Source organism: Camelus bactrianus, chromosome 8, assembly GCF_048773025.1.
Source record: "Camelus bactrianus isolate YW-2024 breed Bactrian camel chromosome 8, ASM4877302v1, whole genome shotgun sequence".
In the NCBI taxonomy this organism is placed as follows: domain Eukaryota; kingdom Metazoa; phylum Chordata; class Mammalia; order Artiodactyla; family Camelidae; genus Camelus; species Camelus bactrianus.
In genome coordinates this window covers 76635999-76652947 of record NC_133546.1, presented here as the reverse complement: position 1 = coordinate 76652947, position 16949 = coordinate 76635999, and the positions used below count along the sequence as shown (strand labels likewise).

At 41.2% G+C, this 16949-nt stretch overlaps 1 protein-coding gene across 1 annotated transcript in view; it reads right to left on the bottom strand.

Moving 5' to 3' along the window:
- The window catches only part of RIMS1 (regulating synaptic membrane exocytosis 1), a 451285-nt gene that overhangs the window by 9272 nt on the left and 425064 nt on the right, over window positions 1-16949 (bottom strand). The window contains 1 exon segment of the mRNA XM_074368769.1: window positions 788-926. Within this exon segment, the coding sequence (XP_074224870.1) occupies window positions 788-926 (139 nt within the window).

The following is a 16949-nucleotide window of genomic DNA, read 5'->3' as shown; positions in this document are numbered from 1 at the left end:
AAGAAATAAGTAATGATGGAAAACTTGTGCAAGGTCAATCCCAAGTAATTTACTGCAGAATAATAATTACTTATTTGTAAGCTCTATCAGCTCTGTAAAAGTTCAGTAGGAACAGAGAAATTCTCAAGCATAGGAAAATGCAGGTTTTCTGCAGGGCATATGTGAAATGGTAAAAAGTAAACAGAACAAAAATCTAGTTACATATATTTTTTACAATAAATTCATTTCAGAATTAACTAAAATGCTTTAATCAGAAAAACAATGAAGGAGATAGATCCTGGGCTTTTCCCCTAAGGTAAAATTGAATTAGTGATGTTTTAAAAACAAGACAATTTAAGTGGTTATTATGAGATGGTTAGACTTACAACAACTTAGAGCCCAAACAGTTTGGAGAAAAGTAAGAATATGGGAAATTAGCTCCTTATTTCTAGATTTTAATTCAGATTTTGACAACCGAGCCAGATAGTGAATTTTTCATATGAAAGAATCCATTAAGTATGGCATTTCTACAATAAGCATCCAGGAATGGACTTTTCTGAGCTCTTCTGGATGACAGAATTTAGTTATGCTTGTTGACCCACCATTTCTTCATCCTTAAAAGTGTGCCTGACCCGGTGCAGAGGTGTGTCCTTGTGTGTGTGTGCCCTAAGAGGTTAGGGTGTTTGCGGTTGAGCTTCTGGTTAAATAAAGAAGCTGTGTGACCACCCCTGGTGGCCTTGGCATTCCATCTGTGACCCCGTGATGGGTCCTTGGCCCTAAGCCATAGGGATACGCTGACGTCACTTACTTTCCCTCGGAGCTGTAGCTGTTGATGCTGCCGTCAGTGGACTCCCGACTGGGCTGCCGCACCATCTTCCTCATCTCCGCTGCCATGCCTGTCTCTGTACTTCTCTGGATGGTACTTTTTAACTTCTTGTGGCCTGACTCTGACGGGAGAGAGTGAAAGAAACTCTAAGTTTGTCTTAGACAATTTCCCCCCTGGATAGCGACTGATTCTGCAAATACAAAAATAGCTCATGAAGCATGGAATTACAAATTTACTCAGAAAAACGGCATCTAGGAGAACAATCTGATGACTTAAATCTCTTTGCCAAAGTCGGCTTTGGCCAAGGAGGGTAGCAGCAGAAGGCAGAAACCTGCTCAGATCCAGAGACTGCCTGAAACTCAGTGAACCAAGACGAGCCCACTGAGTTACTCCTACGGAAGTCGTCAACGTCCGTGAAACGCTGGATTTTGCACTGAGCCATTATGTGGAACCTAATTCATTTCCCCTAATCTGAAACACTCCAAATGTGCAGGAACAGATCTAAATCAGTGGGTCACGTCCTTTAAAGAAGAGGCACTTGGATCCCAACATGAAAAACACCACTGTTTTGGTACCACTGGGTATCTGCAGGTCTCACAGAAAGAGCAGTCTTGTATTTAATGATTTTTGCAACACCTTAAATACACGATCTTGTGGAAGGCGCCACAGAGGTTACATATGTAGATTATCTCAATTCCAAGACTACACAGCTCTGCACAACATTTCGACTCAGCTGCAGGACTTCTGACCGGCAGTTGTAGGGGTGAGCATGTCTGCACCGTGATTGATCTTGGCTAACCATTTTCCTGATAAAACTCTAAGTTCAGAGCCACTCCCTTGGGCCCCTTTGAAAGGCGCTAGCCAGCATCCTCATCATAGCACGGATATGGAAAATTCTAAAACATTTATTTGATTAGAACAAAATTAAAAGGTTAGCCAGACTGTTAGACTTTTCCCACCTGACATGATTTTTCTCTCTACTCATTCTATCTGCATTTCTTGTTTTCTTTCTTTTTTTTCACATAGTATCCTTTAATACTCATGAGTAATATATGAAAATGTTCTATATACATAACCACATACATAAACTACATATATATACACATAAACTTCTCAGTCTTCATATAACCCCTGTGAAGAAGATGCCCTCCAAACACGCCCAAATAAACCCCATGAAAGCTGCATGTCTTCCTCTGTTTTGGTCACCTTTTGTTAACCGTCTGATAAGACATTAATCAGTTATCCTATACAGACTCGGTGCTGAATAATCGCTACATAAGAGCCATGCTGATTTCATAAAAGTGTAAATTCGAAGATGTCACTCCTGTGCTCAAGATTTTGTAATGGTTTATCATCAAAATTAAAAGAAAATCAACTTATGACAGCACTATTTACAATAGCCAAGAGATGGAAACAACCTAAATGTCCACTGACAGATGACTGGATAAAGAAGCTGTGGTACATTTCTACAATGGAATACCACTCAGCCATAGGAGAGAATGAAATAACGCCATTTGCAGCAACATGGATGGACCTAGAGATCGTCATTCTAAGTAAAGTAGGCCAGAAAGAGAAAAAAAATTACCATATGATATCACTTATATGTGGAATCTAAAAAAAAAAAAAAAAAAGACACAAATGAACTTATCTACAGGATAGAAACAGACTCACAGACATAGAGAACAAATTTGTGGTTTTTGGTGGGGAAAGGGGAAGGGAGTGGGGAAGGATGAATTGGGAGTTTGAGATTTGCAGATACTAACTACTATATATAAAATAGATAAACAACAAGTTTATACTGTATAGCACACAGAACTCTATTCAATATCTTGTACTAACCTATAATGAAAAAGAATATGAAAAGGAATATATGTATGTGGATGTATGACTGAAACATTATGTTGTGCACCAGAAACTGACACAACATTGTAAACTGACTATATTTCAATTAAAAAAAAGAAAAGAAAATTCAAAACTGTTATCATGGTCTCAAAATGCCATAGATCTGGCCCCAGGCTACCTCTCAGAACTCCCCTCCCTCCACCCGACAGGGACACTGCCCTCCAGGCACACAGCCTGCCTTGCGTTTGCTTGGACCCTCCGAGGATGCTGCTGCTGGCCCCTTTCCTCACCATCTGCCCTTCTGATTTTCTTGTTCCTCCAGGGCTGTGCCCCGACACTGCCTCTTCAGAGAGGCTTGCTCTGACGCTCATTGCTCTTTATCCCTTCCCCATGCTGTAGTGTCTTCACAGTGCCACTCTACCTGCCGGTAAAGCTTTATTTGACTGTTTGTGTGTTGCTGTTTCCTCAGTTGGACTTTCCTCTCTACCAGGAGGATGATGCTGGGAGTATACCTCCCCATCATCCCTCGTGTCTAGAACAGGACTGTGAACTCGTTAACAGGACCACATCACTGGTACTAACACGCATTCTTCTTATTCCATTTAACACAATTATAATACAATACAAACATGTGTACATTTACTCTTTAGAAGATTGTACTGTTTCACTGAGTGGTTATGTGGTATCATAATTAAACCCTTTCCTTACTGATGAGCATTTGGGATGTTTCCAATTGTTATGGGAGCATTTCTATAGGATACATTTTTAGAGGTTGAAATGCTAGTAAACTGATTTAATCTTGTTTGCTATCCCGAAACTGCCCTTTAGAAACATTGTAGCCATTTGCCCTCCTACCAACATTCGAGGGGATGTGACTGTTTTCCCACCTCTGGCTCCGGATTCTCTGCCTTTCCCCTTTCTGGTCTCTGTCTTGCCCACTTGGCTTACTGTAGACTGTGTACACTTACTCAAGGCGGGGATTTCATCTACAGCCACTCCGAGTGCTGTTTAATTTAGTTTGGGTGTTGATGTATGTACATCCTGTGCCTTCTTCTTAGGTGTCATTCCTTTACGAGGTCACCATGTCTGCAGCACTGTACTCTTGCATGCACACTGGCTACACCCGCCTGAGGGGCAGGGGCGAGCCCCAAGGGTGTATCACCCAAGTGGGCCAAGGGGAACTGTGACAAATGTTTACCCAAGGCAGCCTGAAGGCAGAACACCACATTCTACTGAAAATCATGAGGTTCACAGTGAGAAAAATCAGGGCAAAGTTTAAACAGTGAGAGCTACTTTAAACAGTGAGAGATGCTGTAAATTGAAGGGGACACCATTTAGAGGATCTGTGGTAAGGGGGATCAGGTTAGAGTATTTGTTCATTCAGTTTTTCATTTATGCATCCATCCATCCATCCAACAGATATTTACTGAGCACCGACCAGGTGCCCCGCACTGTTCTGGTGCTGGGAATACACAGATGAAGACCAATTTCCTGCCGCCATGATGCTTACCCATGTGTGTGTACAAGAAAGGCAATGAACAAACAAATATGTACATAATATGCGAGGTAATAAGTCTTATGGAGAAAAATAGGCAGGATGAGGGGAGTGGAGAGTGACAGGGCAGAGCAGCAATGGTTTTATTAAAAAGAGGTCAGGGTCGATACAGAGGAAGTGAGGGAACAGGCAGGTGGCACCCATGCCGGGTGGGTCCCTGTGACTGTGCGGGGGCGGCTGTGAGTGGCGTGGTCTGGAGGAGTAGCTGTCGATCAGTAGCACATGGTCCTCCAGGTTTTCTTCTGCAGTCTTTCCAGGGCTGATGTCGACTTTGGCCGGGATGCTGTGTGTGCACCTGGCAGTTGGATGCCGGATGGGGAGAGGGGCTGTTGGAACCTAACTTCTCTCGCATCTCCTAACCCCAGCTCCACATGGTTGTCACACATGACATATTGGTTCAATGAATGAAAACATTTAAAAGCCAAGAGTCTTTATTAATTTGTACTTTTTAACTGGGATATCAAATTTTCTTAAAGAAGGGTCTATCTACAGGGTGTTCTGAAATCGTTAGAGCAGTTGTTTAGCTCTTTTTATTTTTTAAATTTATTTTATTTTAGTTGATTTATGATGTGTTAATTTCTGGTATACAGCATAGTGATTCAGTTATACTTTATATATATGTATGTCCATTTTCATATTCTTTTTCATTATAAGTTGCTACAAGATATTGAATAAGGTTCTCCATTTTATACAGTAGAAATGTATTGTTTATCTATTTTATATATAGTAGTTAGTATCTGCAAATCTCGAACTCCCAATTTATCCCTTCCCACCCCCTTTCCCCGCTGGTAACCACAACTTTGCTTCTGTTTTGTAAATAAGTACATTAGTCTCTTTTTTTAGATTTCACACATAAATGTTATTATATGGTATTTTTCTTTCTTTTTCTGGCTTACTTCATTTAGTATGATAATCTCCAGGTCCATTCATGTTGCTGTAAATGACATTATTTCATTATTTTTTATGGCTGAGTAGTATTCCACTGTGTGTGTATCCACACACAGAGTGGATATCTATCTATCTATATCTATATATTGATATATATATAGGTTATTGAACTTTCTTTTATACTTATTTAGTTTAGTTTTCTGAATTTGAATAATCCTTTTTTTAATTTTAAAGTTTGTGTTTTAGTCCTTCTGAAGGTGGGAAACATGGACAGATTCCTCGGTCTTATCTTATTCAATGTTAGTAAATATTCAATGCAAAGAACACTGATGCACTCAACAATTTGATAAAGGCCCAGGTAACAGCTGGATAAACAATTCCAGCTGTGGATTTGTCTTACTTATATTCATAGGGGCTTTAATATTACCTGGAATGCAAGGGTTGGAGGGAACACTGTTTGATAGATGTGGACACTGTACGTCTGGAGAAGCATCGTTCATGCAACGAATACTTGTTCAACACTCGCACTGGTCCTTGCCTTTTCTAGATGCTGGTGATACATCAATAAACGCAACAGACAAGAATCTCTGCCCGAGTGGAGCTTACATTCTAGTGAATACAGTGACTGCTCACTGTTGCCCTCCTGAGCGGCAGAAGCTGGGCTGCTGGATTAGAAACCTGATTTTCTTTTTCTTTTTCTAGAGGGGAGTGATATTTCGGTTTATTTATTTATTATTTTTATTATTATTATTTTTAATGGAAGTACTGGGGATTGAACCCAGGACCTTGCGCATGCTAAGCATGAACTCTACCACTGAGTTATACCCTCCCCCCAGAAACCTGATTTTCTGAACCTCAGTTTTGTGATCATTCCATTATTTCACAGTTTAGGAAAACACAGAATCTGATCTCATTCATTTTAAACATAGAACAAGAGTTTAGCTACATAGATATCGTCATGTATACATTTATGGATGGGGTTACAACTGCACTTGAAAACTTCAAAAGCCACATCCATTCTAACACAGGAACAAGTGTGTATAATTATTTCTCCATGCTGTAATTACAGCATAAATTGGTTACATAAATGTAATTTTTAATATCAGTATAATGTATTAAACCATTAAATATCAGAAAACAGTTACATTGGTAAAGGACACCACTGTTACTTAACAGTCATTTGCATCCACTGAAGAGTCATTAATCTGATCAAGACACGAAGTCAACTGTCAAATTATATCATGAAACCTTTGACCTGATACCGCTGTTCCAAGTATTATACAAAGAACAAAAGGATTAGAAAACTAGTATATTTTAAGAGTCTATATTCACAAACACATAAAAATTAGTATGGTCCATAATATTTGAAGACAATATCCCCCTGCTTTGGAAGAACAAACTCTCTCTTAAAGAATTTTCCGACGTGTACCATATTTACACATGAACTCTTTATCTCTTTCCATATTTAGAGATGTTGGATTGAGAAACACCCGACTGACTTATTAATTCATTCTGTGAATACTTATTAAGCACCAAGTACCTATAATCTGATAGACATCGTTCTAGGTGTCGGGGCTACAACAGTCACAAGACAAGACGGCACATACAATAAACGACTAGAGCAAGGAAGTTAACATGATAATTTTAGACATTGATCATCATCTTAAAAAAAAGAAAGAAGAGACGGTCTCACTAGAGTGAGTTACTTTCCATCAGCTGGGCAGGGAAGGCCACTTCTGAGAAGGTAAAGAGGAAGGCCACCACAAGAAGGTCTGAAGGAAGGATGCTCCAGGCAGAAGGAGCAAGTGTCAGACCCTGGGGAGTGACTGACATTGCTTGGCTTGTCTGAGAAGCTGGGAAGACCGGGGGGAGCAGCCCCGCTGGGCAGCAACTGATTCCATCCTGAGTGTGATGGGAGAGCCAAGGGGAGAGTCATGAGCTGATTTCCATTCTCTGGGGGTCACCCTAGCTACTGGGTGGAGAAGGAATTTTAAGAACCAGAGTAGAAGAGGCAGAAGACCTGGAAAGCGACTTTCCTCCCTAAGGAGAGAGAGATGGTGGCCGAGGTTAGGGGAGCAGCGGTGGAGATAAGGGAGGGGGGCTTTGATTACATTTCAAAGTGGAGCTGGCAGTCCTTGCTCTGTCAGATGTGTAAGTGGTTCAGACAAAAAGAAGAAATCAGGGGGAGGGTAGAGCTCAGGGGTAGAGCATGTGCTTAGCATGCATGAGGTCCTGGGTTCATTTTCTGTTAAAAAATTAAAATAAATAAACCTAATCACCCCCCAAACAAACAAACAAAAAGAAGAAATCAGTAACTTTAAGGTTTTTAGTTAGGATAACTGGCTGAATGATCGCATCACTTGCTGGAAAGGGAGAGGGACTCATTGTGGGTGGTGGAATTTACGAGATCTCTTGTGGACGCCTGAGGGGCTCCCTAAATAGCCGTGTGCAGAGCAAAGCAGGAAGAATGTGTCTGAGTCAGGACATGAGGGACAGGTCAGGGCCCCAAACTGATGGGAAGGTAGACAGACAGACAGACAGACAGATAGAAAGACAGACAAGATATATTGGCAGGCAGATGGAATAAAAATCTATGGTACCAAGTGTAACAGGGAGGGAGTACAGAGATTAAAGGAGGAGGCAGAATGGAGCCAAAAACAACTCTATATTTAGAGGTCCAGGAAAAAATCAAGACTGTTAAGCAGTCTACAGCTTAGAAGGGAAGGCCATTTAAGGTACAGAAAAAAAATAGGTAAGTGTCATTGTGCAGAAATCAGAAGAATAAAGCGTTTCAAGAAGAGAATTAAGTGTTGATCACTACTCAGAATTTTAGTAAGAAACAGGCACACAGAGGTGACATCACTCGGCTCCACTGGGATCACTGATTTCGAGGGGAGTAGATCTGGTGAAGGAGTGGGCGGGAGCCTGAGGGGAAGGACCAATCAGAAGAGAGCACGAGAGAGGAGGCAGTGGAGCAGCCTAGGACCATCAGTAGAAGGTCTGCAGCGATGGAGACTGAGAATTTGGAGAGTCACAGCGGAAGAGGGGAGGTGGTCTATTTTTTAAGATGGTTGATATTAGAGCCTGTTTCTATGCATGTGGGAATCAATCAATGCAAAGGGTGAAACGCAACAGTTTTAGTCTAATATTATTGGCGGGAGAGGTGGATAATGATACCTAATGTCTGACAAATCATCTTTCCATCAAAGCTGTCTCTAATGCCAAATGAAGAGTCAATTCCATCCACTAACTGGAAAAATCAGTAAAAGAATATCACCTAATTGATTAAACAGTTTGGGTCCAAAAGATAAACGTAATAATGTCCTATTAACTCACAAGGAGAAACTACATGGTAAGTGCAACCTCCTGGTTACCCTGAAAATAACAACTGACGTCAGTGACAAAAGTTATTTTTTTTATATACACAGCAACCAAATTCAGTTCTTTTTAAACAGAAACGTTGTGGTGGTTTATTTGATTTGTTTTGTTCATTCATTCCTTTGTTTGCTTAATCGCTGAACTATTTCCTGAGTGCTTTGGGCCAGTTCTGTACATAAAATGGAAAGGAAAGAAGCCCTGACTCCAACTGGCTTGTGGTCCAGGAGGAGAGACTGAAAAGCACAGAGTTTCATTGTGATTCAGTGCAAATGAAGCACTAAGGATTTCTTCTACACAAACTGAGCTCAGGTATTTATCTTATGTAAATTCAACAGCCTGTGTGAGGAGGAGAGAGAACAACAGTGAGGGGAGCCTGCTGTTTGCTCCACCACCAAAGCAGCAGGTAACCTGGTGGGATCAGGTGTGAGAGACACTCATCTCCTCTTCCTTTTCTTTGTTTCTGTTCCTGAAGATAATTCCAGCATTTACAGTGATCTTTAAAATCATCTGCCTATATATCCGGACGGAACTTTAAGGCAAATAGACACCTGCTATGAAATAGTGTTCATAGCAGCACTATATACAATAGCCAAGACATGGAGACAACCCAAATGCCCATCGACAGATGACTGGATAAAGAAGCTGTGGTATATTTATACAATGGAATACTATTCAGCCATAAAAAATAATAAAATAATGTCATTTGCCACAACATGGATGGATCTGGAGAAAATATCATATTATATCACTTATATGTGGAATCTAAAAAAAAGGACAAATGGACTTATTTACAAAACAGACAAGGAACAATATTCAATATCTTGTTCAATACCTATAATGAAAAAGAACATGAAAAGGAATATATGTGTGTACATGTATGACTGAAACATGATGCTGTACACCAAAAATCAACACAACATTGTCAATTGGCTATACTTCAATAAAAAAATAAACTGCCTAAAAACTACTTTCACTGGTGTGCAAACAAAGCAGCAGCAATACAGTCAAGCTGACAGCACTGACTCATGGAAAAGACCACAGGTTGGTATCCAAGGAATTTTCAAAGGAGACTAACTACACAGATGAGGAAGCAGGGACTTGTATTTTAGGCCCAGAGAACAGTAAATGTAAAGGTCCTAACATGATGAAAAGCATGGCCCCTTGAGAGAGATACGTTTGTTTTCAGGGTGACCTGAGTTCTGTGAATGAACGGGGAATGCAGGTGCGGGAGGCAGAGCTGGGGAAGGGGCAAGGGAGGCTCGCACCAGCCCTCTGATCTGATGCTCTGAGGGTGCACAACTGGGTACCACATGGGTGGCCTTCTTTATAGACCTCAAGGTCTTGGTCTTCCCAATGCCCCTGCTATCCATGCACAGCTGTGTGTAGTGGGCGTGATGCACAAAAGGACACAGCCCCACTGTCACAGGGCTCCAGCCATCACTCCGTACAAGGAAGTCCCCAGCAGCGCTCCTCCGCTGATGTCAGGTGCTGCCAGCATTGCGGTTCCCACACAGTCGGAAACTTTTATTAGGCCGTCTGTTCTAACAGTGCTACAGTGGGGTTGTTTGGTAATTTTTAAACAAACAAACATAAATGTTCCTTTTGTGCTGGGCCAAGGTTTCTGAATATATTTTTATCCCGAGCCAGATAAGTCCAACTTGTAAAAGTTTCATAGGTCTGGAGAATATTTTTAGAAAATCACATGAGGGTTCTTTGACTTCTACGGTTTCCCTCATTTTTATTCTCCAGTTTAATCCCATCGGCCACAAAGTCCATAATTTCCTCTTCCCGTCTACCAAAGAGGTTTCTAACGAAAGATCCACAGGGGTTGAGGAGCTAAAAATAGCATCATTCAGAATCCCTTTGTGAGATGGACGGAATAGATTCCCTGGATGGTGTTTTCAGAACCTTCCAGTCTTCCCCAGAGATGTGGTTATCCTCTTACTCCACTCCCATAACACAAAAGAGGTCAGATGCTTTCCTTTGCTGCATCCACTTTAAGTTTTCCACAGAGAACTTAGAAAAGGGACTCGTCTATGGTGAACACTGACCTTTAGTTTTCAACCCGTCTGTGGCTAAGCGTGGTTCTTTGGTGAGAAACGCGGTATTGTTCTGAGCGACCATGATGCCTCCCAGATCAGCTGGGTCCACTCAACCACACGCGAGCTTTCCAGCCAAATGTTTGCTACTGTGACATCAATCTTTCCTCTTGCCCAGTTGGTGAAAATGTAAGAGAGGGCAAGTTCAAGATGGGCTTTTAAATAATCTGCATATGAAACTTAGTAAGGTTGCCCCCAAAATATTTCAGTAAAGAAGTCATTGAAACACACCCCTGCACTCTATCCTATTTTGGCCAAGGCCAGTAGGGAGGTGAACACTTAATTGCTGGACTTCTCAGTGGTGCCAACTGCTGGATTTCATAGCCTCAATGATTCCAACGTGTGTCCACATGATGGCTGAATTCTGTCTCCCTTGCTCCCACCTCCCAATTCCTAGGTTGAAGTCCTAACCCACAGCCCCTTAGAATATGATGTATTTGGAGACATGAATAAACAGAGTTCCAACAATTCAAGGTTCAGAAAATCAGATGGCAGATTGATTTGACCAGAAGCAGTAAACAGATCAAACTTACATCAAGTGTGTTTCTTAATTTTTTTTTTTTTTTTACTATTCTTTGTTCTAAATACGCTAATTGAAGCTGGATTTCACTTACTGAGTATAAACCTAGGATCTCCTTCCAACGTGCCATCCTGACTGTGAAAAGAAAACAATACTTCAGACTGAAACCTACAAAGAAGCAAATGGTTTACTGTATAGTTCACTTTTTCTCTTTTAAAAAAAAATTGTTTAAACTCTAGGTATTACTATTTAGGGAATCTTTCCTGTTTCAATTCCTTCCTCCCTTTCTTCTTCTTTCTTTTCTTTTCTTTTCTTTTCTTCTTCTTTCTTTTCTTTTTTCTTTTCTTTTCTTTTCTTTTCTTTTCTCTTTTCTTTTCTCTTTTCTTTTCTCTTTTCTTTCTTTCTTTCTTTCTTTCTTTCTTTCCTTCCTCCCTCCCTCTTTCTTTCTTTCTTTCTTTCTTTCTTTCTTTCTTTCTTTCTTTCTTTCTTTCTTTCTTTCTTTCTTTCTTTCTTTCTTTCTTTCTTTCTTTCTTTCTTTCTTTCTTTCTTTCTTTCTTTCTTTCTTTCTTTCTTTCTTTCTCTTTCCTTCCTTCCCTTCCTTTTTTTTTCCAAAAGACTGCCTAATGCTCTGAGTCTTGGCTGGGTAGGAGGTGGTTTGAGGGGTGAGTCTGGGATCAGAACGTCTGGATGGAGGTACCAGCCCTATCATGTATTAGCTCTGTACCTGCGGGTGGCTTACTTAGCCTCTCTGTGCCTCACTCTCTTCATCTATGAAATGGGGGTGCTTCTCTTGAGGAATAAGTGAGACGAGCCATGGAAAGCTCTCAGGACAGTGTCTAGAAAGATTTAAGTTAACTATCATGACACTGTTAAGACCTTATTACATAGGACCTCATTATATAGCTCGTGTGTGGTTTAGTGGACCTCAAACATTGTCTCCAAGCTGAATGACACGAATTCCCTTGCTCACCTCAAAGCACATCTTTCTATAACTTTCCCAGATTTAACTCAAAATGCTATTCAGAATGAAGCATGGTTAAACTGCAACCATGTCCCAGAGACTACTCATGCCCCAGTAACCATCTTTGCCCTTTTCTCCAGTGAAAGAACTTCCCTCGTCCCCTCAGCTAAGAGCCAGCCACATTTTCCTTCCCCTCTCCCCAATGATGGCTTGAAGACACGATGGTAGGAGCTGCAGCAGCTACTCTGGGGCTCACGACAGCAGCACACACAGAAACTGGCAGAGCCTGGCCTCCTGATATGGTGGAGCCACTCTGCCTGCCCAGACTGGACTGTCTGCCTGGCCTATTGTGTGAGGGCCTTGATTCAGATATAGATTCACCATAGTTGTAATTATATGTTCCTAATTATTGTGTGGCAATGAGTGCACTGCACTGGCTGTTAATGAGCTGAAAAGAGAGTTTGAAATCACAAAGGAAATGAGTAAAGTGGTTTTCTATATTCTGTAAAACCAAGTAGGCTCTCTGTGCTTCTTACCAGATTCCTTCAAACAAATTGGATGAATTTTCATCAAGATAAGGATATGAAATATGAGCCACGTGGCATGAATGAAATTCTTTTCTGGAATTTAGGAGACCTAGCAGGGCCACTTAATGAGACAGGCAGGAATTCTTGAGAGAACCTGAGTCAGGGGTGCAACTGATGTAGGAGACACTTGTCACATGTAACCTGTCACCAAAGACAGAGAGGGCCCCACACTGAGACTCAAGGTCACAGCATCAGGTACTGTAAATAGTGGGTGATGGGGGGAAATTGGATAGTTTCTTCTTGTGGACTCAATGTAGCTTGAACCCACCATGGAGTGGGAATTAATTCAGGCTTATGATTTTCCTAATTCACTGTGGAGAGGGAGACAGCGTGTGTGTCTGTGCAAGTCTCGAAGGAGGGAGGGAGGTATAAACTTAGAACAACTTACAAGAAACAATCGCAGAAAGGTCAAAATAAATACTGTCCATAGAAATGCTTCAGGGACAGAATAAAACGGGTCTGACTAGCTCTTAATGTCTAAGTTCATGCAAGAGGAATTTGTGGTTCCCTCCCACTTTTTTAGTTACACTCATCTGTCACATCCGCATTAGCCATGAGTTCCTCACAGACTGGATGGAGATAAAGTCTTTGTATGTAAAACAAAAGTGGACAAATCTCAAACTGCAAAATGAGTTAATTAATACAGTTAATAAGAACACATAAAATAGGCACATGAAAAGATGCTCCATATCACTAATTATTAGATAAATACAAATCAGAACTATCATGAGGTATCACCTCACACCAGTCAGAATGGCCATCATTCAAAAGTCCACAAATGGTAAATGCTGGAGAGGGTGTGAAGAAAAGGGAACCCTCCTACACTGTTGGTGGGAATATAGTTTGGTGCAACCACTGTGGAAAACAGTATAAAGATTCCTTAAAAAAACTAAAAATAGTTACCATATAATCTATCAATCTGACTCCTGGGCATATAGCCAGAGAAAACTCTAAAAAAAAAAAATACATGCACTCCAATGTTCACAGCAGCGCTATTTACAATAGTCAAGACGTGAAAACACCCTAAATGTCCATTGACAAATGACTGGATAAAGAAGTTGTGGTATACTTATAATTTATACAATGGAATACTACTCAGCCATAAAAAGGATAAAATAATACCATTTGCAGCAACATGGATGGACCTGGATATTGTTATTCTAAATTAAGTAAGCCAGAAAGAGAAAGAAAAATACCATATTGTACCACTCATATGTGGATTATTAAAATAAGACACAAAATGAGCTCATTTACAAAATAGAAACAGACTCATAGACATAGAAAATAAACTTACGTTTACAGGGGAGCAGGGAAGGGGGTAAGAAGGGATAAATTGAGAGTCTGAGATTTGCAGATACTAACTCATATATATATATAAAGTGTGTGTATATATATATATATATATATATATATATATATATATATATATAGTAGATAAACAAGGACCTACTGTATTGTACAGGGAACTATATTTAACATCTTGTAGTAACCTATAATGGAAAAGAATATGAAAAGGAATATATGTATATGTATGACTGAAACATTATGCTGTACATCAAAAATTGATGCAAAATTGTAAATGCCTACACCTCAATTAAAAAAATATTATATTCTGGGCACTAAGAAAAGATCATCTCAGTGTGACCCTCACATCCTCTGCTGGTGCTTTCAAGGACCCTGCTGGTCCCTCATGTAGCTTGACCCCTTCACAGAGTGTGGAGCCTTTTCCTTTCCATGGATCAAGGGAGGATCAAGAGGATGTGCTCCCCCACCCCCACCGCTCGTGCTCACCCAGAGCTCATGTGCTCCCTTCTGCACTCATCCTTGGGATCCTAGACTTTCCCACCCAAATGGCCCCAAGTCCACATACAGGGACAGCCCAAGTGTCTTTCTGGATTCTAGCCTCCTAACGATGAGCAGCACCACTAAGGATGGACAGCACCACCGATGTGCATACCCCACAGTCAAAGTGGGTTGCAGGCAGTGCTTGAACATGTGTGCAGGGCCTCTCAAGGTGCAGGGCAGAGCCAACAGCTGGGGACAGGATAGGAGCAGGTGGATGGCAGATCTCAGCAGGAGATGGGGGTAGGCCAAGTTCAAGCACAGAACTCTGAGCAGTCAGACTTCTGAATTGAAACTTGAATTCCTCCTCAGTTTCTACAAGGATATTTTTGTCAAGGTTGAAAACTCAAAGGCCTTTCACTGGGGGAGGGTACAGCTCAGTGGTAGAGCGTGTGCTCAGCATGCACGAGGTCCTGGGTTCAATCCCCAGCACTTCCATTAAATAAATAAGTGAATAAACCTAATTACCCTCTTCTACCACCAAAAAAAAAAAAAAAAAGAAAAGATTTATATATATTAAGAAAAAGATCTTTTATTTAGTATTTTGTTACTTTGGCTTCTAACTTTTAAATGACATACAGTACATGGGCTTTGGTTTCTTGATCTGGCCCAAGCCTTGAATCTCTCATGTATAAAGCTGTCTTATGCTTCATAATACAACGAATCTCATGTTTAATCCAAGTGAAAGATTATCCTTAGAAAAAAAAATCTGGGTATTTTTGTATGGAGTTCTGATCAGACTCTGGAAAACATGCGATAACTTTTGATGATAGATAACCAGAGGAGGCCCATGAGAGTCACAAAATCCTGTTCTCTTTCAGAGTTTTACATCCCATCAGTTCGGGAAACCTGGGGGTCCAAGAAAGCAGGGGATGTGTACAGTAACAGTTACCACCATCTGTAACAGTAACTGCAACCCCGGGTAACTATAGCAACAGGTACACAGGTAGTAATGGCTGCGTGTATGTCTCTCTGAAGACCCTCCTCTCTGTTCCTCTGGTTGATGATCTCCAAAGTGTTGGCACACAGGGGCCTGCAAAACATAGAGACCCAGAGAGAAGACTCCTCAGGGAAACAGGTGGGGTGAGAGCAAGGCAGGAGGGAGAGAGGTTCAGAGTAGCAGAAATGATACTTCACAGCATCAAACAGGGTGTACCAGCACATCTTGCAGTGTCTCGTGTATGATCACCACACAACTGGGTATTTCTCTATGGGTTTTTTAAAAAATAGAATGTGAAAGCTTTATTTCCTAAGGTTGGACTAAGCAGAGAACCCAAAGGAAACTGGGGACTGGGATCAATCTTTTTGAAACTATGAGACTGGAAATCATCATCTATTTCTTCTAATTCCAAAATTTTCAGGAGAAAGAGAAAGTTAATGCAGAGGCGCTAACAGTCATTTCTCCCCCCTCTCTCTCTCTCACATGTATAAAATTAAGAAGTCAGAGATACAGCTGGTGAGAGATTGTCATTACTACCGGTTGTTTTTCAATATAGTCCAGGTTCCATTTTATAAATAAGGACATTCAGAACTTCACAGGCAGATGGGATACTTTCAAATTCAGGGGGCAAAGACCGTTCATGAGCAAACTTCAGGGGATCAGCCATCGGAAAATACTGCAGAGAATCTCATACAGATGGGAACTTGGTTACCATCCCTGCTCAACGCCCCGTCCCCCCAACCCTTGCCCCGACCTCCAGAGACCGGCACAAGGCCGTTGGAGATTTTGTGTGTCATTGTAGGGGAAGTAAAATCAACTGTGAAAAAGAATGGACTATTCAGCGGGGCTGCTCTCTCCCCAAATATTATCATCTGGGAATGCTTCCCTTCAGTTTGTTATATTGTAACTGGAAGTTTATTTGGATTTCTGATTTCTCACTATGTGATTTACAGGTTAGTTCATCAGCTTAATTTCTAACTGCCCACTGACACACCTCTTCTAGAGGATGAGAATTAAAAAAAAAAAAAAAAAGACAGGTTTAGCTCCTCACTGAGTGATGAGAAAGGTAATTTATGTTTTTGGAGGAAACAGAAGGTATCAGGTTACTAGCAGGCACTGAAGGTGTTAACTGAGTTAATTTAAGAGAAATGTTTCAGATTCCAAGAGGAAAGAGAAGACTGAATCAGTGAGTGGGGGTGTGGGAGAGGGACACAGGGGAAGAGAAGCCAATTTTCCTGAAGCGACAAAGGCCACAGGAATGACGGTGGCCACCAGCACTAAGGGACTGCGACCAGCTGGTCCTTTTAACACAAAGAACTTTGACCACTGCATTTCAGGCTGGCGCCAAGGTCGAACCACACCTCACAGTATGAACATGACCAGCGGTGAGTTAAGTTAACAGTGGCCACTGGAGGCGTGGCCACACAGGTCCTGGGAGTGACCTGAGGGCTGGCTGAGTGGCACTGATGAGGAGTCCAGGAATGGCAGGAACATGTATGACTTGTGTACAGGAGGGTCACTTCAAGGCTGTG